At 41.7% G+C, this 19267-nt stretch overlaps 1 protein-coding gene across 2 annotated transcripts; it reads right to left on the bottom strand.

Annotated features, from left to right (window-relative positions):
* Positions 1–9623: 9623 nt before the first annotated feature.
* Positions 9624–18816, bottom strand: LOC134527195 (uncharacterized protein K02A2.6-like). Of its 2 annotated transcripts, none has more exons than XM_063359644.1 (3): positions 17179–18816; positions 12695–12788; positions 9624–9747 (listed from the first exon to the last, which is right to left on the bottom strand). In XM_063359644.1, exons 1-2 carry the CDS (start codon positions 18601–18603, stop codon positions 12777–12779), a joined length of 1437 nt encoding a protein of 478 aa, XP_063215714.1. In that variant the 5' UTR covers positions 18604–18816; the 3' UTR covers positions 9624–9747; positions 12695–12776. The 2 variants fall into 2 exon arrangements, with proteins under 2 accessions (XP_063215714.1, XP_063215713.1); XM_063359643.1 differs by lacking the exon at positions 17179–18816 and adding an exon at positions 13921–17171.
* Between the last annotated feature and the right edge of the window lie 451 nt (positions 18817–19267).

Raw genomic sequence — 19267 nt, 5'->3', positions numbered from 1 at the left:
GGAAAATCCCACAGAAAGGTGCAAACAGGACATTAAGACAAATACAAATCCGACTAGATCAGGACCATACCACTCTTCTATATTGTATCTGGCACAGGATCAATGTGGTCACAGGCCACTCCCCGGCCGAGGTGCTGCAAGACCATAACCTAGTGCTGCCAGGTGAATTGGGTGCCATTGGGACCGAGGACCTGGCCCCAATAGAGACCCAACGAGCCGAAGCCCAGCAAATACAAGCCCATTTTCAAGTTCGTCACACCCCTCAATCCACCACTCCACCCATCCAACTTGTCCCCTGGCAGTTGGTCCACGTCAAGCTTCATCGTCTGTCAGCTGTTGGGCGAAAATTCTGTGCTGGCCTAGCACCCAAGTGGTCTGAACCTCGGAGTGTAATAGCTTGATTGGGTATGACTACTTACCTGGTCAGGACAGCTAATGGCAGGACAGCCAAGGTCCATAGATGCTATGGGGCTAGTCGACGACTCGACAACACCTAAGCTACCCCAAGCAACACCAAGGGGAGATCGCCTCAAGCCCGACCGAAATAAGCAGATCCCACCAGAACCCAAGCAAACCAGAACTTTACCAAGGGACAATGACACGGATATCAACCCCGAAACTCCTGAGTCTACTCCAGCAGAGACTTCCCCTCAGGTACAACCTGAAATAAACCTGCACAGCACAACCGAGATTTCGGAAGTAGAGCCAGTCCCCAACATAGAGGTCAGAGAAAATCCGAGGCCGGGTTTTAAACCCGAAGCTTCCGAGTACCACCCAGCAGGAGTACCCACACAGTCTCTGCAAACGAGCCAATCCAACAAGACTTCCCCACTTAAAGCCAAACAGGCTGGGAATAGAGCCTTCCAGAGGGATGGTACCTCTAAAACAATCCCAGAACCCACATATAGTGACTCACCCAATGGCGCCAACTGTTCATCATGGGAAATTGAGCGAGGCGGCGTAACACTGCACAAACTGGAGCAGCTGATGGATAGTCTGTTTCGCAGGGACCCTTCACCCGGTTTCAGGGAAGGTCACTAAAATAGTAAGGAAGCTTCGAATGTCCCACTCCAGGTCAGGGTGCCTATCATTAAACCAGCCCCAGATGTTGAAGACCCCAATTTACTGGCCTCCAATACGACACCGATAGTGGAGTTTCCCGAGGACACCATGAAGGAAACAGATTCTATTTTACGCCCTTGCCGAACCCGCCACTCACCCGAACTACTCTGTGATCCAGATGGACCACAAGGGGGGGGGGGGTTATCATAGTTCCCATTGATGAGGAGGGAGTTGGAGGTGGGGCCCAGTCAACTCGTGGCGATCCTGAGCAGGACGAACTCGAAACCTCTGTGGCACCCCGCCCTTCCACCCGACAACGTTGGGTCCCAGCCCATCTTCAGTACTTCCCATGGCCAGGTGCTTTTACTTAGCAGATGATCCCCACTCATGACCCGAGCCCCTTGATCAGTGATACCAAAGTGTCCGAGTGCTTCGTTATCCAGTGTGTGTGACCAAGGTGTCAATGGGCAAAACAGCCTTGGAGGAGGGGGGCATTTGACGTTGCCACAAGTGCTCCTCCCAGTCGCTTAGACCATTGTTGCACATTGCCACCATTTTGCCCCGATGGCACCACCAGTGTGCATGTGGGTAAAAGTGTAGATAAAGGGGGGAAATGAACGAAAGAAAAGAGGTGTGGGAACACGGAAGAAGTGGGCCGTGGGGGAGAAAATAAAGAAGGAAATAAAATCCTGGGACCCCTCTTAGCGTAAGCCTTCCGGGGTGTCATTGTTGCTGTAAAAAAAGTTACTATTACGTGTCTCGCGGCATGTGAAGCCCGATGCCCCAATCCCTAAGGTTCCACTCTGCTGGGGTGTAAGAGTGGCCCCCCTGTGCACTCTCCTTTTCGAGAGGCCACCCAGTGTGGGGAGAGAGAGAATCTTGCGGGTGGCATTATCGTGTCACAGGAGTATTACACCAGTCAAAAAAGCGATCACGTCGCGAGAAGCGTGCCGCTGCAGGAGGAGTGGAGTGGCATTGTTGCTGTTGGCAGGGGAGACGTCAGACACGCAGGAGATGCGTGCTAGTGGACGGACGCCTTGGCCGACGCGGGATACAACCACGGCGAGGAAACTTCTCAGCTACGTCATCTCGTTTCACAACATGAACCTGTGGTACTCACCGGGACAGTTCCTGAGCGGGAGGGTGCTCATCGAGCGAGGGAACGATACACCTGCGCTATGCTAGGCCACGAGGTTCGAACCCCTCTACCACCTATCTGAGCAGCCAGAACTTTAACCACACCAAACGGGATCAGCCTCAGCGAAATCAACATCAATGTATCAAACTTCCGTGGTCGAGATGTTATATAATGAAATTGTGGAATACTACACACATTTGAGAGTTAGTTTGCTTATTGCAGTAGCAGTTCAAGGCAATATATGTACATTTCAGTGACATTATAATGTAGATAGATACCAAATTGGTGGGAATGTGTATGTCCTAAAAGCTATAAAGAGGGCAATATGATTCGGTAAAGGTACTTTAGAGCACATTTATAAATGTAAGTGATATTCTAATAGGTTGTAGGAATTTTGTATATCATTAATTTGCGCTAAAAGAAACAATATTGTGTAGGAATTTCCTCAAAAAAAGCATAATATGTGTATTACTTTGCACAGCAGTTAGTGAAGCTTACAGACTGAAAAAAATATTTTTTATGACTTACAATTTTTTCTTATACGACCAACATTGTTATATGTGAGCACAAAAATTATCAATGAAAATTGTCAATAACATAATAATATGTCTTCATAATACATCCATAATATCACTCTTTCATAGATGCTTTATCTTAAAATGTTGTTTAATAGAATGCATCAAGAGGGAGCATTAAATAGTAGATTTGTTTACTAATCCCTTAGCAAAGATGTAGTTATGTAAGTCCAAAGATAAGCTAGAAGGAATAACAAACATTTAATTGAGAGTGGCTGTTGTATGTAGCAAATAAAAAAATAAAATTATCGTATTGTTGCCATAGTAAGATTTTCCATCTTGTTTTTATTGCTTATTTAAGGGTTCATACATGAGTAAAAATGTTTGTATGAAGGAACAGGGAGATTTTTTTATAATGTGACAAAAAAATTTTTTTAAATATATCCTTCTGTCAAGCAGGTTTTCTTTTTTAGTGTGGTTATAAAATTTCAGGAACATGTTTAAAACTTGAAACTTGACAATATTTTACGAACATAATTATGTAACTATGAAGCTGCTACTCATCAAATGCATTATCTTACGGGTTTTCTTATGCGTACCTTATAATTCTGTCACTGCATTGCAATGCTGTTACCTACACGTCTGAATTGCAAACAAAAAAAAAATTCTGCTGGCGAGAGTTGTCCATAGACAAAAACCACGTAATGGTTGCGACACATTAATTCTCCAGCTCTGATTAGTAAATTAAAGTTCAATTCACTCACGAGTGTGGGCGTTGTAAGGTACATTGGAAAGGTAACTCCAGCCTCTCTTGCAGAATGAGAGATGCGTGGGGAATCACGTCATACTGTTATGTACAATGCCTGCATTTCAGTTGCGCGATTCATGGCTAAGCTTAGTACACTGTATTCTTGTTTTGTAGCTTTACAAAGAGTTTCTTTAAATACTAGTCACAAAATAAATTATTTCTCTTCCTCTTCTTCAAGTAGAACAGTATCAATATATATGTGAAATTTATTACTTTAAATAAATCACAAATTTGTTTATGATAACAATAAATTATTGAATTCTTACAAATTAGACTAATATTATAGAGTTACAGTAAGCATATTGTTTATCCTACAGCATTGTGTTGGAAACTGTGAAGTGTGTTACTTTTAAATTTATTAGCTACTCTGTACAATATTTCCTCAATTACAACGATTTTAATGCTTTAATGACACTTTCATAAGTCCACAATTTACGTTCCCCAGTGGAACTCCACTCTACTTGGCTCTCTCTCTCTCTACTTGTGTCCCAACACACTGTTTCGCACTGCTCATTCATCTGTGCCGCGGCATCGTCCCCAACGCCCTAGTCTTCACACACGATGTCCACCGCTCACCAACAGGTCACTCACCTCCTTCTGTGCCAATCATGTGCATTATGGGCACCTTTTTTAATTTTATAATAATTGAGTTTTTTTAATTTTTAAAATTAAAATTAAATTTATTGGCCTAAGGCCAATTCAGCCCAGTGTACAGCCGGGTCAATTCTTTTTGTAACATGTTCTTTCCTCTACGCCCCTCCCCCCTTCACACCTTCAGCTCTCAAGCTCGCTGAAGCTGAGTTGTAGCGTGTTCTTTCCTCTACGCCCCTCCCCCCTTCACACCTTCAGCTCTCAAGCTCGCTGAAGCTGAGTTGTAGCGTGTTCTTTCGTCTACGCCCCTCCCCCCTTCAAACCTTCAGTTCTCAAGCTCACTGAAGCTGAGTTAAGCAGCCATCTCCTATAATTCCCGCCTTCAGTCAGGCCCAGCATCTCAAAACACTACACGATTTCGTGACTAGGAAAGCTGTGGCGAGCATTGGCGTCGCTCCCAACGAACTTCGTGAAAGTATGGCCATCAGCAGTCTTCAAGCCGGAGCAAACACGTAGTGGCGTTCGTTCGCTGCAAATTCCCATCACCCAAGCGGAAATTTCCCCTCTCCCGCGCCTAGAACCCTGCCTGAAGTGACCCCGGGCGGTCATAGACCCCTTTCGGTCTCTGTTCCCGTGCAAGGTCCCCCCCCCCCCCCCCTCACAGGGCCACCATCTTGGGGAGGCCTTTCAAAAAATCTTCTGGGAACGCCAGAAGTGACAGCTCGCCCCATCTAATGAGAGAGACACCAACTAACCATGTGTCCTTCTTTCGGACTGCCGCCAGAGTGCAGCACTATACAGCCCCTCCCCCCTCTTTAACGAGGCAACTCGCAGGAGACGACCATGCGCTCGAGGGTTCGAGAGATCAAAGAGTCCCCCTCCACCCGAAACCAAAGGGCAGAGCCCCCGCTTTTAATTAGGAAGTCCTTTTGATTGAGGATGATTCTCTGGGCAGCTTTTCAACAGAGCAGATGGGCAGGTTGCTCCGCTGATCCGCACCTCACACGCATTTCGCCGAATTACATCATCCGCCTGCAGAATGTAGTTACCTACATTAAAGGCATCCTGGCCGTATTACTTTTGTCTCACAGTTATCTTCGGTAGTCTGCCCAGAGTAGTTAGTAAAATTTGTAAATTCTTTGTATCTTATAAAGCTTCAAGAACATGGCTTCCGCGAACGACCGCGTCTTCGCGCGACGGGCACCAACCCGGTACCGAGACAGCTGAGTTGTCGCCGCTTCGGTGGGTTCTAAAGTACCGCCAAGATTCCACCAACCTGACGGCTCCAGGAGTGCAGGCTTAACTCCATTGTTCAGCCCCATTAGCCGGTCATCAACTGGGATACCACCATTCTGGCCTTAACTTCGTCCCGGGCAAGTGGGCAGGGAAATTACCACTTTCCGCCAGCAACATGCCCCGAATAAATAGTGCCAGCTGGGAGACAATTTAAATTTAGTTTGTTTTTGGTCTTTATAAATGTATGTTATATTTTTTTTTGAGGAAGAATGTAACCTTAATGAATAACTGGTTTAATTCTGTGCAGGGCCCGAGCCAACCTAACTTAGTTGTTGTTTAAGAAATAATGTTGTTTATTACAATTCAAACAGCAAACTAAAAGAAAAGAATAGCATTTTAACGATTTAATTTAATAAATCAAAAATATTCTTAGCAACCATAATCTTGAATTTTTATTTAAGCTCATTACTAAACGATCCTACAGCTCCTTGTAAGCCATTCAGGGGCTGCATGAAATTTCTTGTACACTCTCTCTCTGGTGCACCTCGTTCGTTCGTTCCAGCAATTTTACGTAATTCAGATTTCCATTTTAGATTATTTCCTAATTTTGATAATGCACTTAAATAACTTTTACAAGACACGAGGGAGGAGCGTAACATATGATAGCAGAGAATGGTTTGGTTATAAGCTATTATTCAAAATAAATAATTAATATGTATACATAATATTATATTAATAAATTAATGTATTTTTTGTAACCTAACTTAATATGTACTATTTAATTGTGTGTCGTCAGCTGGCACCAAACCTATTTCACCAAAAGTGATTTAAATTAAAAATTTATCTTGTATTTTAGGTCTCACGCGCAAGGCGTTGAACCACCGTAACCCCTCTCGCTCCTACAAGGTCACGCCAGCCAGCCGGCGAACGCGCCTTATCTTCCTTTACTTAAGCGCGATCTTCTCCACTTCTCCCCCCTTTTACCCCTTGCCTGTTCGAGTGCCCTCCAGCCTCACGTCAGGTCATTAGCCCTTCTAACCTTGTAATGCCGTCAAGTCTTTAGACCGACAATTTTCTAGTAGCCGTTCCTTTTAATTAAAATTGTTTCTGGTGTTTTAAAGATCCGCGTTGGTTGGAACTACTCAAGCAAAATTATATACTCAATGATTTTGGGCACATACTTTCCCGACCTGCTGGAGTAACGATGATATTATTAAAATTAAGTTAAGTTAAGAATTTTGATACATATATTTTAAGGTAATTTTAAGTGCTTTGTTTAGATTTTCTGACCAAACAACGTCTAAATTTAGTGTTCCTTTTATTTTTGTAAGATTGGACCAAGGTCCAACGACAAAATGAACACAATGCTCATGCCGGAGTGTCTCCTCAGTGATAAGCTTATGTATGAACTACAGTCCCGATGCTTATCTGCGGAACCTCCCCCCACCTCCTCGGGCATTGGCACGACAGTTTCGCCACTGCTCACTTTCCCTTCCACCGCGGCAGGAAATCTGCCACCTTACAGCATCCGTGCCGATGGGTGGCAGAGTAGAGTCACATGTGCCACAAATCAGCCCCTCCACCACATATTTGCAATTGGCACCGCAGGTATATCATACACAGAATTATCCTCAACCCCAGCAACCTCCACCTCCATCCCATACTTTAACATCGAACACAGTACCCGTACTATAGAGCATCCCACTCTTAGATTGCAGTGTGGAAGTAAATGGGCGCATTCTCTCTCTCTCTAACACACGCCGATTGCCGTTAGCGCTGTCCTTGTTTCTTCGTGCGTTGTTGCCAAACATCAAACGAAACTAAAATTTTAATTTTTGGACCAAGCTTTTTTTCATATTGTAGAGCATCGAAATACGCATCAGGCAATGCTTATTTTGAATACTTAACAATATTTTAAGTGTCCGAAAAAATTAAAAAACATAAATTATTCACTGCGAACTGTTTTGAAGTATTCCGAGATGTTTCACATAAAAAAAAAACCTACATGTGTATTTCATTCAGATTATTTTAAATAATAAATAAATGCCTTAGGACGCCACCGAACAAATGTTAAGACAAAAACTGCACAGGTTTCACTTAAATAATTTTTTTAATATATTGAAATACATTTTCTCACAAACTGACACATCAAAAAGTTGACCAGCGGAAAAATTTTTTCTATTAAAGTTAGATGGGGGACGAAAGCGTGAAAAATGTTCACAATGAATTGAATTAGTTTTTAAAAGCAGCTCCATCTCAATTGCTTCTACAGTTTCCATGGAAATATCTGTTAAAGATGTGTCTTATCAGTACAAGAGCGCGCTGCAATAGAGGTTTCTCTCACAAGCTGCCGTCGTAAGAGGAAACAGGGTCGTGTGTTTAGATAAGTGGGGTTCTGTCCTGCAAGCAATTTCAAATACATGGCTTCCTTAGTCAACCATGTATTTCCTTAGACACGCATTTCTGAAAACCAGCCTGCCAGTTAGTATCGCGTCTCGCGACGAAGCAACGCGTTGTGTCCAGTGACTCGTTACAGTTCTAATTTTGACAAATTATATATTAACATACGTGATATTATTTTCTACATTTGTTTTTATTACGTACATATAAAATATGGAAGATAGAACACTGAAAAGAAATTATATCGGTACGCTACGCGGGAGGGAGCGCAAGATTGTGTTGAATGTATTTGAGTATTTTTAAAAAAAAATATGAGTGTGTGCAATGCAATTAAGGAAGCTTACCATCCCAGATAGCAAAATAAGCTTGATTCAAGCTTGAATCAAGCTTGCCATGTCAAGCCTGCAAGCTTGAATCAAGCTTGTCACGACAAGTGTGTTAGCTTGAATCAAGCTTGATTCAAGCTAAGCTAGTTTACACATGACAAGCTTGCAGCAAGCTTGCCATATCAAGCTTGCAACAAGCTTGCCGCGACAAGCCTTCATGCTTGCTGCAAGCTTGTCATGGCAAGCTTGATTCAAGCTTGCAGCAAGCTAGCCACATTAAGCTTGCATAATGCTTGCCGCGACAAGCTTGCAGCAGGCTTGCCGCGACAAGCTTGAGGCAGGCTTGCGCGACAAGCTTGAGGCAGGCTTGCGCGACAAGCTTGAGGCAGGCTTGCCGCGACAAGCATGCAGCAGGCCTGCCGCGACAAGCTTGCATAATGCTTGCTGCGACAAGCTTGTGGCAGGCTTGCCACGACAAGCTTGCATAATGCTTGCTGCGACAAGCTTGTGCCAGGCTTGCAGCGTCAAGCCTGCACCAGGCTTGTCGCGACAAACTTAGGCTTGTCGCGACAAACTTGTGCCAGTCTTGCCATGATATTCTTAAGGCAAGGGTAAAAGAATACAACCTAAAATCTTGCTTATATATTGTTCAGTCAACAATATCCAAAAGGAATATTACCCAGAGTCAGCTGCAATGAATTCAACTACCATATGTGTGGTAATACTAGCTTAAACAATTGCTAGGTACGTTGATGAAATAAAAAAGATTTAGGTTTCAGACCCAAAAGGTGTATTCAAAAGATAATAATTGCTTCATTGTTATGATCTTTACTACTAATAATTTAATTAGAGACATGTGAATGTAGAAACCACATCATTCATTAACTCTCTACCTTCTAAGTTACATAAAGTTCTGGACCTTATGAGATGTATTGAAATGTGTGCAACACAAATACAGCAAAAACAGCTTGTACGAATTCAGTAACCTAACTTAATAGTATTATGTAATTTGGTAATGTATTAAACTTAAGCCTAAATCTTAACATACAACTTTTCACAAGGAATTTCTCAAAGTAGTTATAAGTATGAGTAAATGTCGGAAGTAAGTGTGACAATGTCAACAAAAAATATTCTGCTCTTTCCTTAATACCTATTCGCTTCCTTAATTGTCTATTAAAAAAAAAAAACAATGTTTAGCCAACTTTTACATTCTGAGATTTTGCGTGTCAACAGCAGCTCTGCTGATAAAGTCAGACAGTTATATTTTTATTTAGAATTTAAATTGAGGTTGTTTAATCATTTTTTAATTAGTAAACTGTTTTCCTAAAACAAATTGGGGTGTAACTATGAGGGACGGGTGTTACAGAGTTTGTCTTGAGGTCGGGATAAAATATTTCCCCAAACATCACTTTAACAGTGTTTTTCAATTATCCATTGACCCCTTGCCAGTCATTACACCGGATAACCAGGAGTCTACTGTATTACAAAATTAAAAAAAAACGTAAGAACAGAGATGACAAACAAAAGGAGAAATAAGTCAAAGCATATTACAGTTACTAAAAATTTATTTATATTATAATTTATACAATAAGCAATCTACTATAGTATCATATATAATTTTAGTGGCCTGGATCATTTTCAGCTGGTCCTTGGTGCTGGTTTCTGTTTCCTCTGGAACAAATATATATATATATATATATATAAACACTGAAATTGATGCATCACATTAACCAACACATTTGCAAATACCTATTGCAAAAAAAAAAATTTTAAACAATGACACATGCTTCTACTTATTATTGGCATTTCAATAAATATCTGTTGTTTTCAGATTAAGTCATAAGGTTTTAACATTTTACTGCACAAATTACATACTAACATTCAACAACATGGCTAGCATAAAAATAGGGCAGACAATACATATGCTATTACATACAACAAAATATGTACGTATTGGCCCGAATGTAAGGCGACCCCCTAATATCAGGCAACCTGCAGTTTCAGGAGGCCAAACAAATGTAAAAATTCATTAGTCATTACTTTTGTGTGACAAATCCTATTTGTGTTGACTGATGCATAATAATATATTAATGTCTATTTATCTAATTACTTATTTGAAAAAAGTTTGAATGGCCTACCCCAAAAGACAAAAGAAAACAATTACAAAATATTTACTGTGTTTTATCATATAATCGTTGCGCATGTGTAATTGTCGCACTGTTATTTTAGGGCTAGGGCGTTAAAATTTGGAAAAATTTATTTCACATAACCGTTGCATGATGTTTTTGGCCCAGCTGTTCAGTTCCCGGCTTTGTGTAGGTAGTAAATAGTAAACATGACAGGATAAAATTTGATCATAATATGTTTTAGTTTCACGACTTATTAATTTAAATGGATTTGTGTGCTTTGGTGTACTCTATTTTCAATTAAACGTACTTTCCATAATAGAATTGTGGTCATTTTCAGAGCTACTTCCTTCCTCTGAAGTACCACTTGCCTCGTCCAATTTTCGCATCTCTCATTTAAGTAAAAATGGTCGCCCTATATACGGACCCATAGTCTACGGTACTTTTATGATACTGTTTTAGCCAGTTCTATATTGACATGTAGATATATACTGGAACCACAAATTAGATTTGGCATATTTAGCTACCAATTATACCCCATATTCTTTCTAAGATTTCTCCAACACATATGAACTGCCAAACACAGTCTCAATGTCCACAAGTGCCAACCTAAAATAATGAGATCATGCTAAAATTCTGTGTACAATGAGATGAGTACACAATAAATAGGTGATGCAAAGACATATTTTTATTTAGTAACATAATAGCCAAAGTGATTAATACACATGTAGTTAAACCAATCTCTCACTTAGCACATCTTTAAATTGTGCACACTCATTTAGCTTGTTATGAATTTTACTACAGTGAAACCCCTTATTTACGTTACCGGTATTTACAATTCCCATTTTTTGCACAATATTCTTCCGGTGCCGTTTGGTTCCCATTTAATCCAATACAATACTCTCACGTGAATTACATCTCAAAAATTGCATCCATCTTGCTAGTTAAATCACGTAACACGTAACACACAAGCAACTTGGTGCAATCGCCATACATGATGAAACTGTAAAAGAATTGTCCGAGAATAAACATGTGAAACGTGAAATTAAAAACGGCATTTACAAGTTGCCAACACTGGCCTAGTAAAGGCAGGCTTCGAGAAAACATTAGCACATGATGCTAGAGCTACAATTTATAGAAATTCCTTATGTTTGTTAGTACTTATACATACAGAATTATGTACATTATGTATTTATTTCTGGTGTTAATCTTAGTCAACGTCTAACTTTTTCAGCAATATATAATTATTGTAAATAAGGAAAAAATTTTGACTTTTATCTGTACGTTTTTTACAAGATGGTAGTATGTAAAAAACAAGGAAAACATTTTAGATTGATGAAAAACTCAACTAAGTGCATGAACGATGACAAAGAAACTTGTGTTTCACTCACTGAACAAAATTGTAAAAAATCGCGAAATGATTGAAGAAACTGCATCTCAGTTGTAGTGTTTCTAATACATATAAAATACATTCGTGAATCGAAATATAAAGAAATTAAAGTACTTTAGAAAGAATGGTTGGTGGGTGGGTGCAAGGGCCCTGGAATGACCCATAAAATGTGTTTTTATTAGACAAAAGGCGAAATTTTAGCTACATGGCTCGGAATTGATGAGTTTCATATATTCATTGGTTGGATTGACAATTTCAAATGACTAAATGACCATTGGAATTTTTTTTAAATACTGAAATAAGGTTTTTGTAAAACTTGCTGTATGTTTTTTTTAATGTAACTTTTGCTTTAGTAAACTATCCTTATGTATTGACATTTTTATCAATATTCTTAATCTGCAAACATCTGATATGAATTGCCAACTACAGTATGAAAGTACGTATGTATTTTATAGATGCTTACCTACACTTCACAGAATGTAAATAAGAGATTAAAGATTAAATGTCAATTATTATTTTAGATATGCTTTAGACACTCATAATAAGGAATAGTTATGTTTATATGATAGTGCAATATGTTAAGGTTGTATAATATGACAGTTATCTGACCAAAAATTATTTTCCATACATTTCCCTTATTTTACACTTTTTTACTTTGTGCCCACCAACATGCAAATAAGGGGTTTCATTGTATCCTAGTCTAGTATTAACACATACGTAAATTTATCATCACATTGCAGAAAAAGAAACTACATAGTTAAAGATTCCTTTCAAACTGTGCTCCAAATAAAATTCAACAAGTGTTAAATTAAGCAGTACTGAATCGAAAACCAAATATATTTTATTTAAATTTTTGTTGCAGAAATACACAGATGAGAAATATCATGTAATGAAAGTCTGTAGTTCTTAATTTTTTATAAGACAAAAATCTGGAAATCCAAATTCCACTCACTACCAGAATTGAAAATTGTAAAATAAAATGCAAAATTATTATTTTTTGTATATAAAAGGCAACTAGCCAAAAATACAATCATGGACAACTTTCAATGTTACAATAAAAAACATGGTTAAAATAAAGTTGTTAGAATAACAAAAGTTTTACCTCCTCATTACTCTTGTTTTGCTCTGTTGCAGCCACAGGCAGATTGTTTCCTTCACCTCAATATGGGTAACTTTATGAAGTTTCAGGACAGCAGCTGCAAAAACCAATAAATAAATAACATATCAGCCATATTCACAATATAGATTAATTCAGACACTTTATCCCCAAAATTTTAAATTATATCTAGCAAGAGCATATCCAATAATACTGCACTTTTAATTAAGCTGTGCACAACAATTTTGGTCAATTATAAGTTGTAAAGCTAATTTCTTCAATGCCTCTTTTCTAACGTCCAAAAGATGCATTAATAAATTTATTATTAAAAAAGACCTAGAAATTCTAATGTTATGTCTCTTAGCCCTCATTTAATAATTATAATGGTATCTTTGCCTCGAAAGGAAACTTAGGGAGACAGGATTGGAATTATATAGAATATTGTGGAAGCAAGAGTACAGGACTTTAATAACATCATAGAAAAGCGAAAATGAGATAGTAACGCCACGTCCAGAGAATGGGAAGAGAGAGGCAGACTAGGCATCAAGAAAGAAGACCTACATGACAACACTATTCTAACTAATGGATGTTCCTGCATTTTATATACAGTCGTTGGCATGAAAACAAAATGCAGTAGAACTGACCCAGCCAGTAATACCAGATAATCAAATTTCCAGGCTACAAAAAAATCCTACAAATTCAACAAAGCACATGACTTACTTTTCATAGTTACTACTGGCAACTGTTCTGTAATAAGGGAATTGTGATAATTCAAATAAATTACAGTTATGTTTGTTTTCAGTTTGAACAACTAGGCCTACATAGAAAATACTATAACATATATGTAGATGGTTGGTTAGGTTAATTTATTTATAATCAGTAATTCATAATCAATTTCATGATTTAAAGTTATTTTTAATAAATATAACTAAACTTCTTATTAAAACTCTGTAATAGTGCAGCTAAACTACTTTACGTATCCTGTTATGAATACATCCTGTTATGGAAGACTTAGTTTAGTAATTATAGACATTAAGTGAAAAAATTTTCAGATATTTTGAACATCTGGTATTTATTAAGATTGGCCTCTTTTTCGTAAAAATTAAGATAAAAAAATCTGAAACAACTTCCATTACGTGCATAAAAATTTCCTGTTTTTATAGCAAAAAGGCGTATTACGAAATTCCTTCCCGTTTCGGAGAAATAATAGTTTACATGAAAGTTTAAAATACCTGTTCCTTAAGATGCCAACGGACATTTGTTGTCATTGTAAGTTCGTGAGAGTGGTATTTAGTAGTTTTCAAACATATTACGTTCCATTTTTTATCCTAAAACAAATAAAATTATTTGAAACATAGTTTTTTGGCAAATATGTAATGTAGTTAAGACACTAAAGTCTGTGTATTTTCATAGATGTAGCCATCATTGTTTGCACGACTGCAGGACTACGCTATTCAATTGAGGTGTTTTTCTTTTGGAGAATGTATTCAAATGTATTCAAACGGTGTTATGTCCCTCAACACATATTTAGGTTGCAGTCCTCACTCCCGTATACAATCACCATGAACAACGACCGACACGCTGGCCGCCATCATTACAAACTGGCCTCTATTTACACTGCAGGCCTACCAACCTAACTACCCCACATTTCCTATATAACACTTCCCCCCTTAAGATTTCTACACATAGTCTTGCAGCTTCCCCGGTACCATCCTCGCCCTGGTGGATCTCCTGGGCGGTTGTGCGCGTATCAGCTCCATCTGCAGTCCCTCCCATGGTTCTGGCCCCTGGTCACGATGATGTGCAAACCCTCTGAAAGGGCTGCTGCTGTGGTCCGGTGTTGATGCTCCCACTGGTGATGTCCCCGGCAGCTGTTGCTGTTTACCCTTCCGCTCCTTCCAATTCTCTGCCGGTTGCTCCTGTACGGTCAATGGTACCTGTGCCGGCTCCATCGGAATAGGGTTCCGCTGTATGGTCGCTGGGACCTGCGTTGGCTCTGTCAGAGCCATCCCGTCAGTCGGCATGAGCTGACGCAGGGTGGTACTGCCACGATTGGTCGCAGCACAGCCATCAGTACATGTAACTGACACCGCCTGGCTTGATGGATGTGCCACTTTGTTGCTCAGCAATTGGTCCACGTGACGTCTATACACGTTGCCGTTCTTATCTTGGGTTGTGTATGTCACGGGCCCTTGTTTGGATACAATGGTTCCTGGTATCCACTTACGAGTCCCTCTATAGTCACGAAGAAGCACCTGCTGCCCAACTAAAAAAAACCTGCCCCTGTGGTGGTTTGTGACCTCTTGGGTCTCCTCGCCTTGAAAACTTGGTTTGGGGCGTATCTGGTCCAGCACCGTTCTTAATGGTCTCCCCATTAGGAGTTCTGCCGGTGTCTTATGAGATTCTCCCAGTGGTGTTGAGCGCAACGCCAACAACATTCGAGCGACTCGTGTGTGCCAGTCTCCCGCTCCCATTTTCCGCAGTTTATACTTCACCGTCTGCACCATGCGCTCTGCTTGACCGTTTGTGGCTGGATGGAATGGTGGTGTGCGCATTAGTACAACTCCATTCTTCGTTAGGAATTCTTCCATCTCTCGGGACACAAAAGCTGTCCCGTTGTCTGAGACCAGGTACCGGGGAATCCCATGGCAACTGAAGATCTCTCGTAGCGCCTGGATAACTGCACCTGATGACATGTTATGCATTGCCTTCACTTCTGGCCATTTTGAGTGCGCATCCACCACAATGAGGAAAACCTTCCCCTGGAAAGGACCCAGGAAATCCATGTGTAGCCTAACCCATGGCTCACTCTCCGGTGCCCATTTCACCTCCTTCACTTTGGGCGGGTTGGCTCGCTGCTGCTGGCAGATTGCGCACTGACCTACCATTTGCTCGATGTCCCTGTCCATTCCGGGCCACCACATATAACTCCGGGCAACCATCTTAGACTTGACAATTCCGTCATGTGCGGCATGAAGGACCATCAACAGTTCCCTGCGACGCCCCTCTGGAATAACCACCCTATTGCCCCACAAGAGACAGCCCTTGTGAAGGGATAACGCCTCTCTCCTGTTCCAATATGGCCGCAACTCCTCAGAGTCTGCCTTCCTGCCCTGCCAACCTTGGCTTGTGTGCTGCTTTACTTGACGGAGGACAGGGTCCCTGTCGGTCAACTGCGCCAGTGTCTCAGCATCGATTGGTGGCTCTGGCATGGCTTCAAGCATGAGCACATCACCAACAGTTGGTACCTGTATGTTTCCAGTGGCCATGGGTAGCCGGCTGAGGGCATCGGCATGGGGTATCTTGGTTCCCGGCAAATACACTATCTGGAAGTCGAACATCGATAGCCATAAGCTCCATCGTAAGAGGCGTGGTGACAGAATATCTGGTGTTTGCCGCTTGGGGTCCAGCAGTCGTAACAGGGGTTTGTGATCTGTCACGATAGTAAAATGCCGGGCTGTCACATACTGTCGAAATTTGGTCACACCAAACATCACAGCCAGTGCCTCTTTATCGAGCTGGGAGTAATTCCTCTCATGCCGGGTCAGAGTGCGCGATCCAAAGGCCAAGGGCACGTCTTTGCCATCATCGGTAACGTGCGCCAACACTGCACCTACTCCATAATCTGATGCATCACATGTCAGTGTTAAAGGCTTATTTAAGTCATAATGAGTGAGCACCTGATCAGACTTTAATAGGTTCTTCGCTTTGCAGAACGCCTCAGTATGCTCCGACCTCCATACCCACTTCGCTCCTTTGTCCAAGAGACGATGTAAAGGCTCCAGGACTGATGCCTTATTCGGCAGGAATCTTTCGTAAAAATTCAGAAAGCCTAAAAATGCCTGCAGTTCCTTCTTACATGTAGGTACTGGTGCCTCACGGATGGCTTCCACTTTCGCATCTGTAGGGCGCACTCCTACCCGATCGATTCTGTACCCCAAGAATATGACAGACTCTGCCGCAAATACACACTTTGCCTTCTTGAGTCGCAATCCTGCTTTGTCTATTCTCGCCAACACTCCCTGAACTCTGTCCCAGTGTTCCTCCATGTCCTTCCCAGTGACCAAAATGTCATCCAACATGACCACCACACCTGGAATACCTGCTAGCAGGGTTTCCATAAGCCGCTGAAAGATCGCTGGGCACCCGCTTACTCCAAAAGGTAAGCGCCTAACCCGAAACAACCCTTTCATCGTATTAACTGTTAAAATTGCAGCTGTCGCGTCATCCACCGCCACCTGCAGGTATGCATCTGCTAAATCTAGCTTCGTAAAAACTGTCCCTCCCGCCAAACTTGCAAAAGCCTCATTAATGGTTGGTAATGGATAGACATTTGCTCTGCATACTTTATTCACGGTAATTTTATAGTCACCGCAAAGCCTGACCATCCCATTCGCCTTCCGAATGGGTACAATAGGCGTCGCCCAATCTGAAAATTCCACTGGCTCGTATACACCCTGATCAACCAGTCTGTCAATCTCTGCACTCACCATGTCCCGCAATGCGAATGGTACTCCCCGGCTCCTCCGGAAGATTGGCGTTGCTCCAGGTTCCAGCTCCATTGTCACTGGGGGCCCTACGTATTTGCCCAGCTCTACACTGTCGAACACCCGTGCATGGTGTTGCACTGCAGGGGGTACTTCCTGATGTGATATTTGGTAAATGCCTGCTACTTGTATACCCAGTGGTTCTAACCAATTCCTGCCCACCAGACTAGGCCCCTTCCCTTCCGCCACCAACACTGGTAGTCTACATTCACTAGTCTTTGTCTGTACCAATACTTCTAGAGTCCCCCTAACCCCCAACTTTTCCTGCGACCACGTGTGTAGAACCAGGTTTGCATCTGTTAGGGCTGGTCGATCGGGCCACAGTTTCTTGTATGTCTCAAAACTGATGATCGAGAAACTTGCGCCAGTGTCAATTTCCATAGGAAGTCTCTGACCATTCAGCCACACATCTAAAACAATTGGTGGTTCACTCGTACAATTGCTCGCCGACGTCTGAAATACCTTGTAAACTGCTCCATCCTCTTCGTCACTGTCTGGTTGGTTTGTAAGGTTGTAGGTACCGGCAGTGTCACTGGCACTCTTACTAGGCCTGCCCATCTCCTTTCGGTCTCGGGACCCCCCATTCACTCCTGTATTACCTTTCCTCCTCTTGGTGATACACGCCCTTTCCAGGTGCCCTCTTTTAGCGCAAAAATTGCACACTGTCTGGATGTGTCGGCATTGGGTTGGGCTGTGGTCTCCATTGCACCTCCAACACGCACGCCTGTCAGCTGCAAGTTGTTGGTCCACCTGGACTTGACTCCGCTTCTGGTCGTTCTTAACCACCTTTTTGTCGTACCTGATGCGTCCCACTTTCAGCACTGCCCCAGCGTCTGTGCCCTGCTGCACCTGTAGATCGTGGACATTGCGGCCTGTGGCTTCAGCCGCTGTGGCCAACTCAACCGCTTCCTTAAATGTTAAGTTGTCTTTTGTCAAAAGTGTGTGTTGCACCTTTGTGTCCCGCGCACCACACACCACCCGATCCCGCAACATACGATCCAAATCCGCAAAATTGCAGTGTATGCTGAGCCGTCGTAAGTCCGCCACGAATTCCGCCACCGATTCACCGTCGCGCTGGTTCCTATTATGGAATTTGAACGATTCCACGATCTCACTCGGTTTGGGTTCACAGTGTTGCGTGAGTACCGCCAAAATATCCGGAAATGCCACCTCGGATGTTGACTTTGGGGCCACTAATGAGGTCACAAGGTTATAAAGCTCTGCCCCACAAATGGTGAAAAATATAGCCCGTTTTTCATCACTGTCTTTTATTTTGTTCGCCACAAAGTAGTATTCCAATCGTTCCGAATATGTGTGCCACGTGTCACGCCCTGGAACAAATTCACCGAACGCGGGAAACATCGCCATCGCGGTAGTTGTTTACGTTTCCCACACGCACGCCCGGGAAAGAATAATTTTCCTCGTCGCCACTGTTATGTCCCTCAACACATATTTAGGTTGCAGTCCTCACTCCCGTATACAATCACCATGAACAACGACCGACACGCTGGCCGCCATCATTACAAACTGGCCTCTATTTACACTGCAGGCCTACCAACCTAACTACCCCACATTTCCTATATAACAAACGGTGTTTTATTTCTTTGTTAAAGACGGCCTACAGCGTTTAGAACAACAGCAATTTGCGCTATTAGGTTGCAGCCGTTAAAGGGAATACATCAATCTAAATAAAAACAATTTCCCATTTTAATAGCAAAAAGGCACATTACGAAATTCCTTTTTGTTTCGGAGAAATAATAGTTTGCATTAAAGTTTACAATACCTGTTTCTTAACGCGCCAACGGACATTTGTTGTCATTGTTTGTATGTCCGTGAGAGTGGTTTTTAGACGTTTTCAAAGGGTATTTTTTCTTTTGGAGAATGTAGTCATGTGGCAGGCAAATTAAAAAATCTATTCAAACAGTGTTGTATTTCTTTGTTAAATACGGCCTACAGCATTTAGAACGGCAATTTGCACTATTAAATGTTGCGGCCGTTAACGGGAATACGTCAATCTAAATCCTCATAAATT

The sequence above is a fragment of the Bacillus rossius genome, chromosome 1, assembly GCF_032445375.1.
Source record: "Bacillus rossius redtenbacheri isolate Brsri chromosome 1, Brsri_v3, whole genome shotgun sequence".
NCBI lineage: Eukaryota > Metazoa > Arthropoda > Insecta > Phasmatodea > Bacillidae > Bacillus > Bacillus rossius.
Note: the sequence above shows the minus strand (reverse complement) of the source record. Positions and strands in the feature narration are given on the sequence as shown.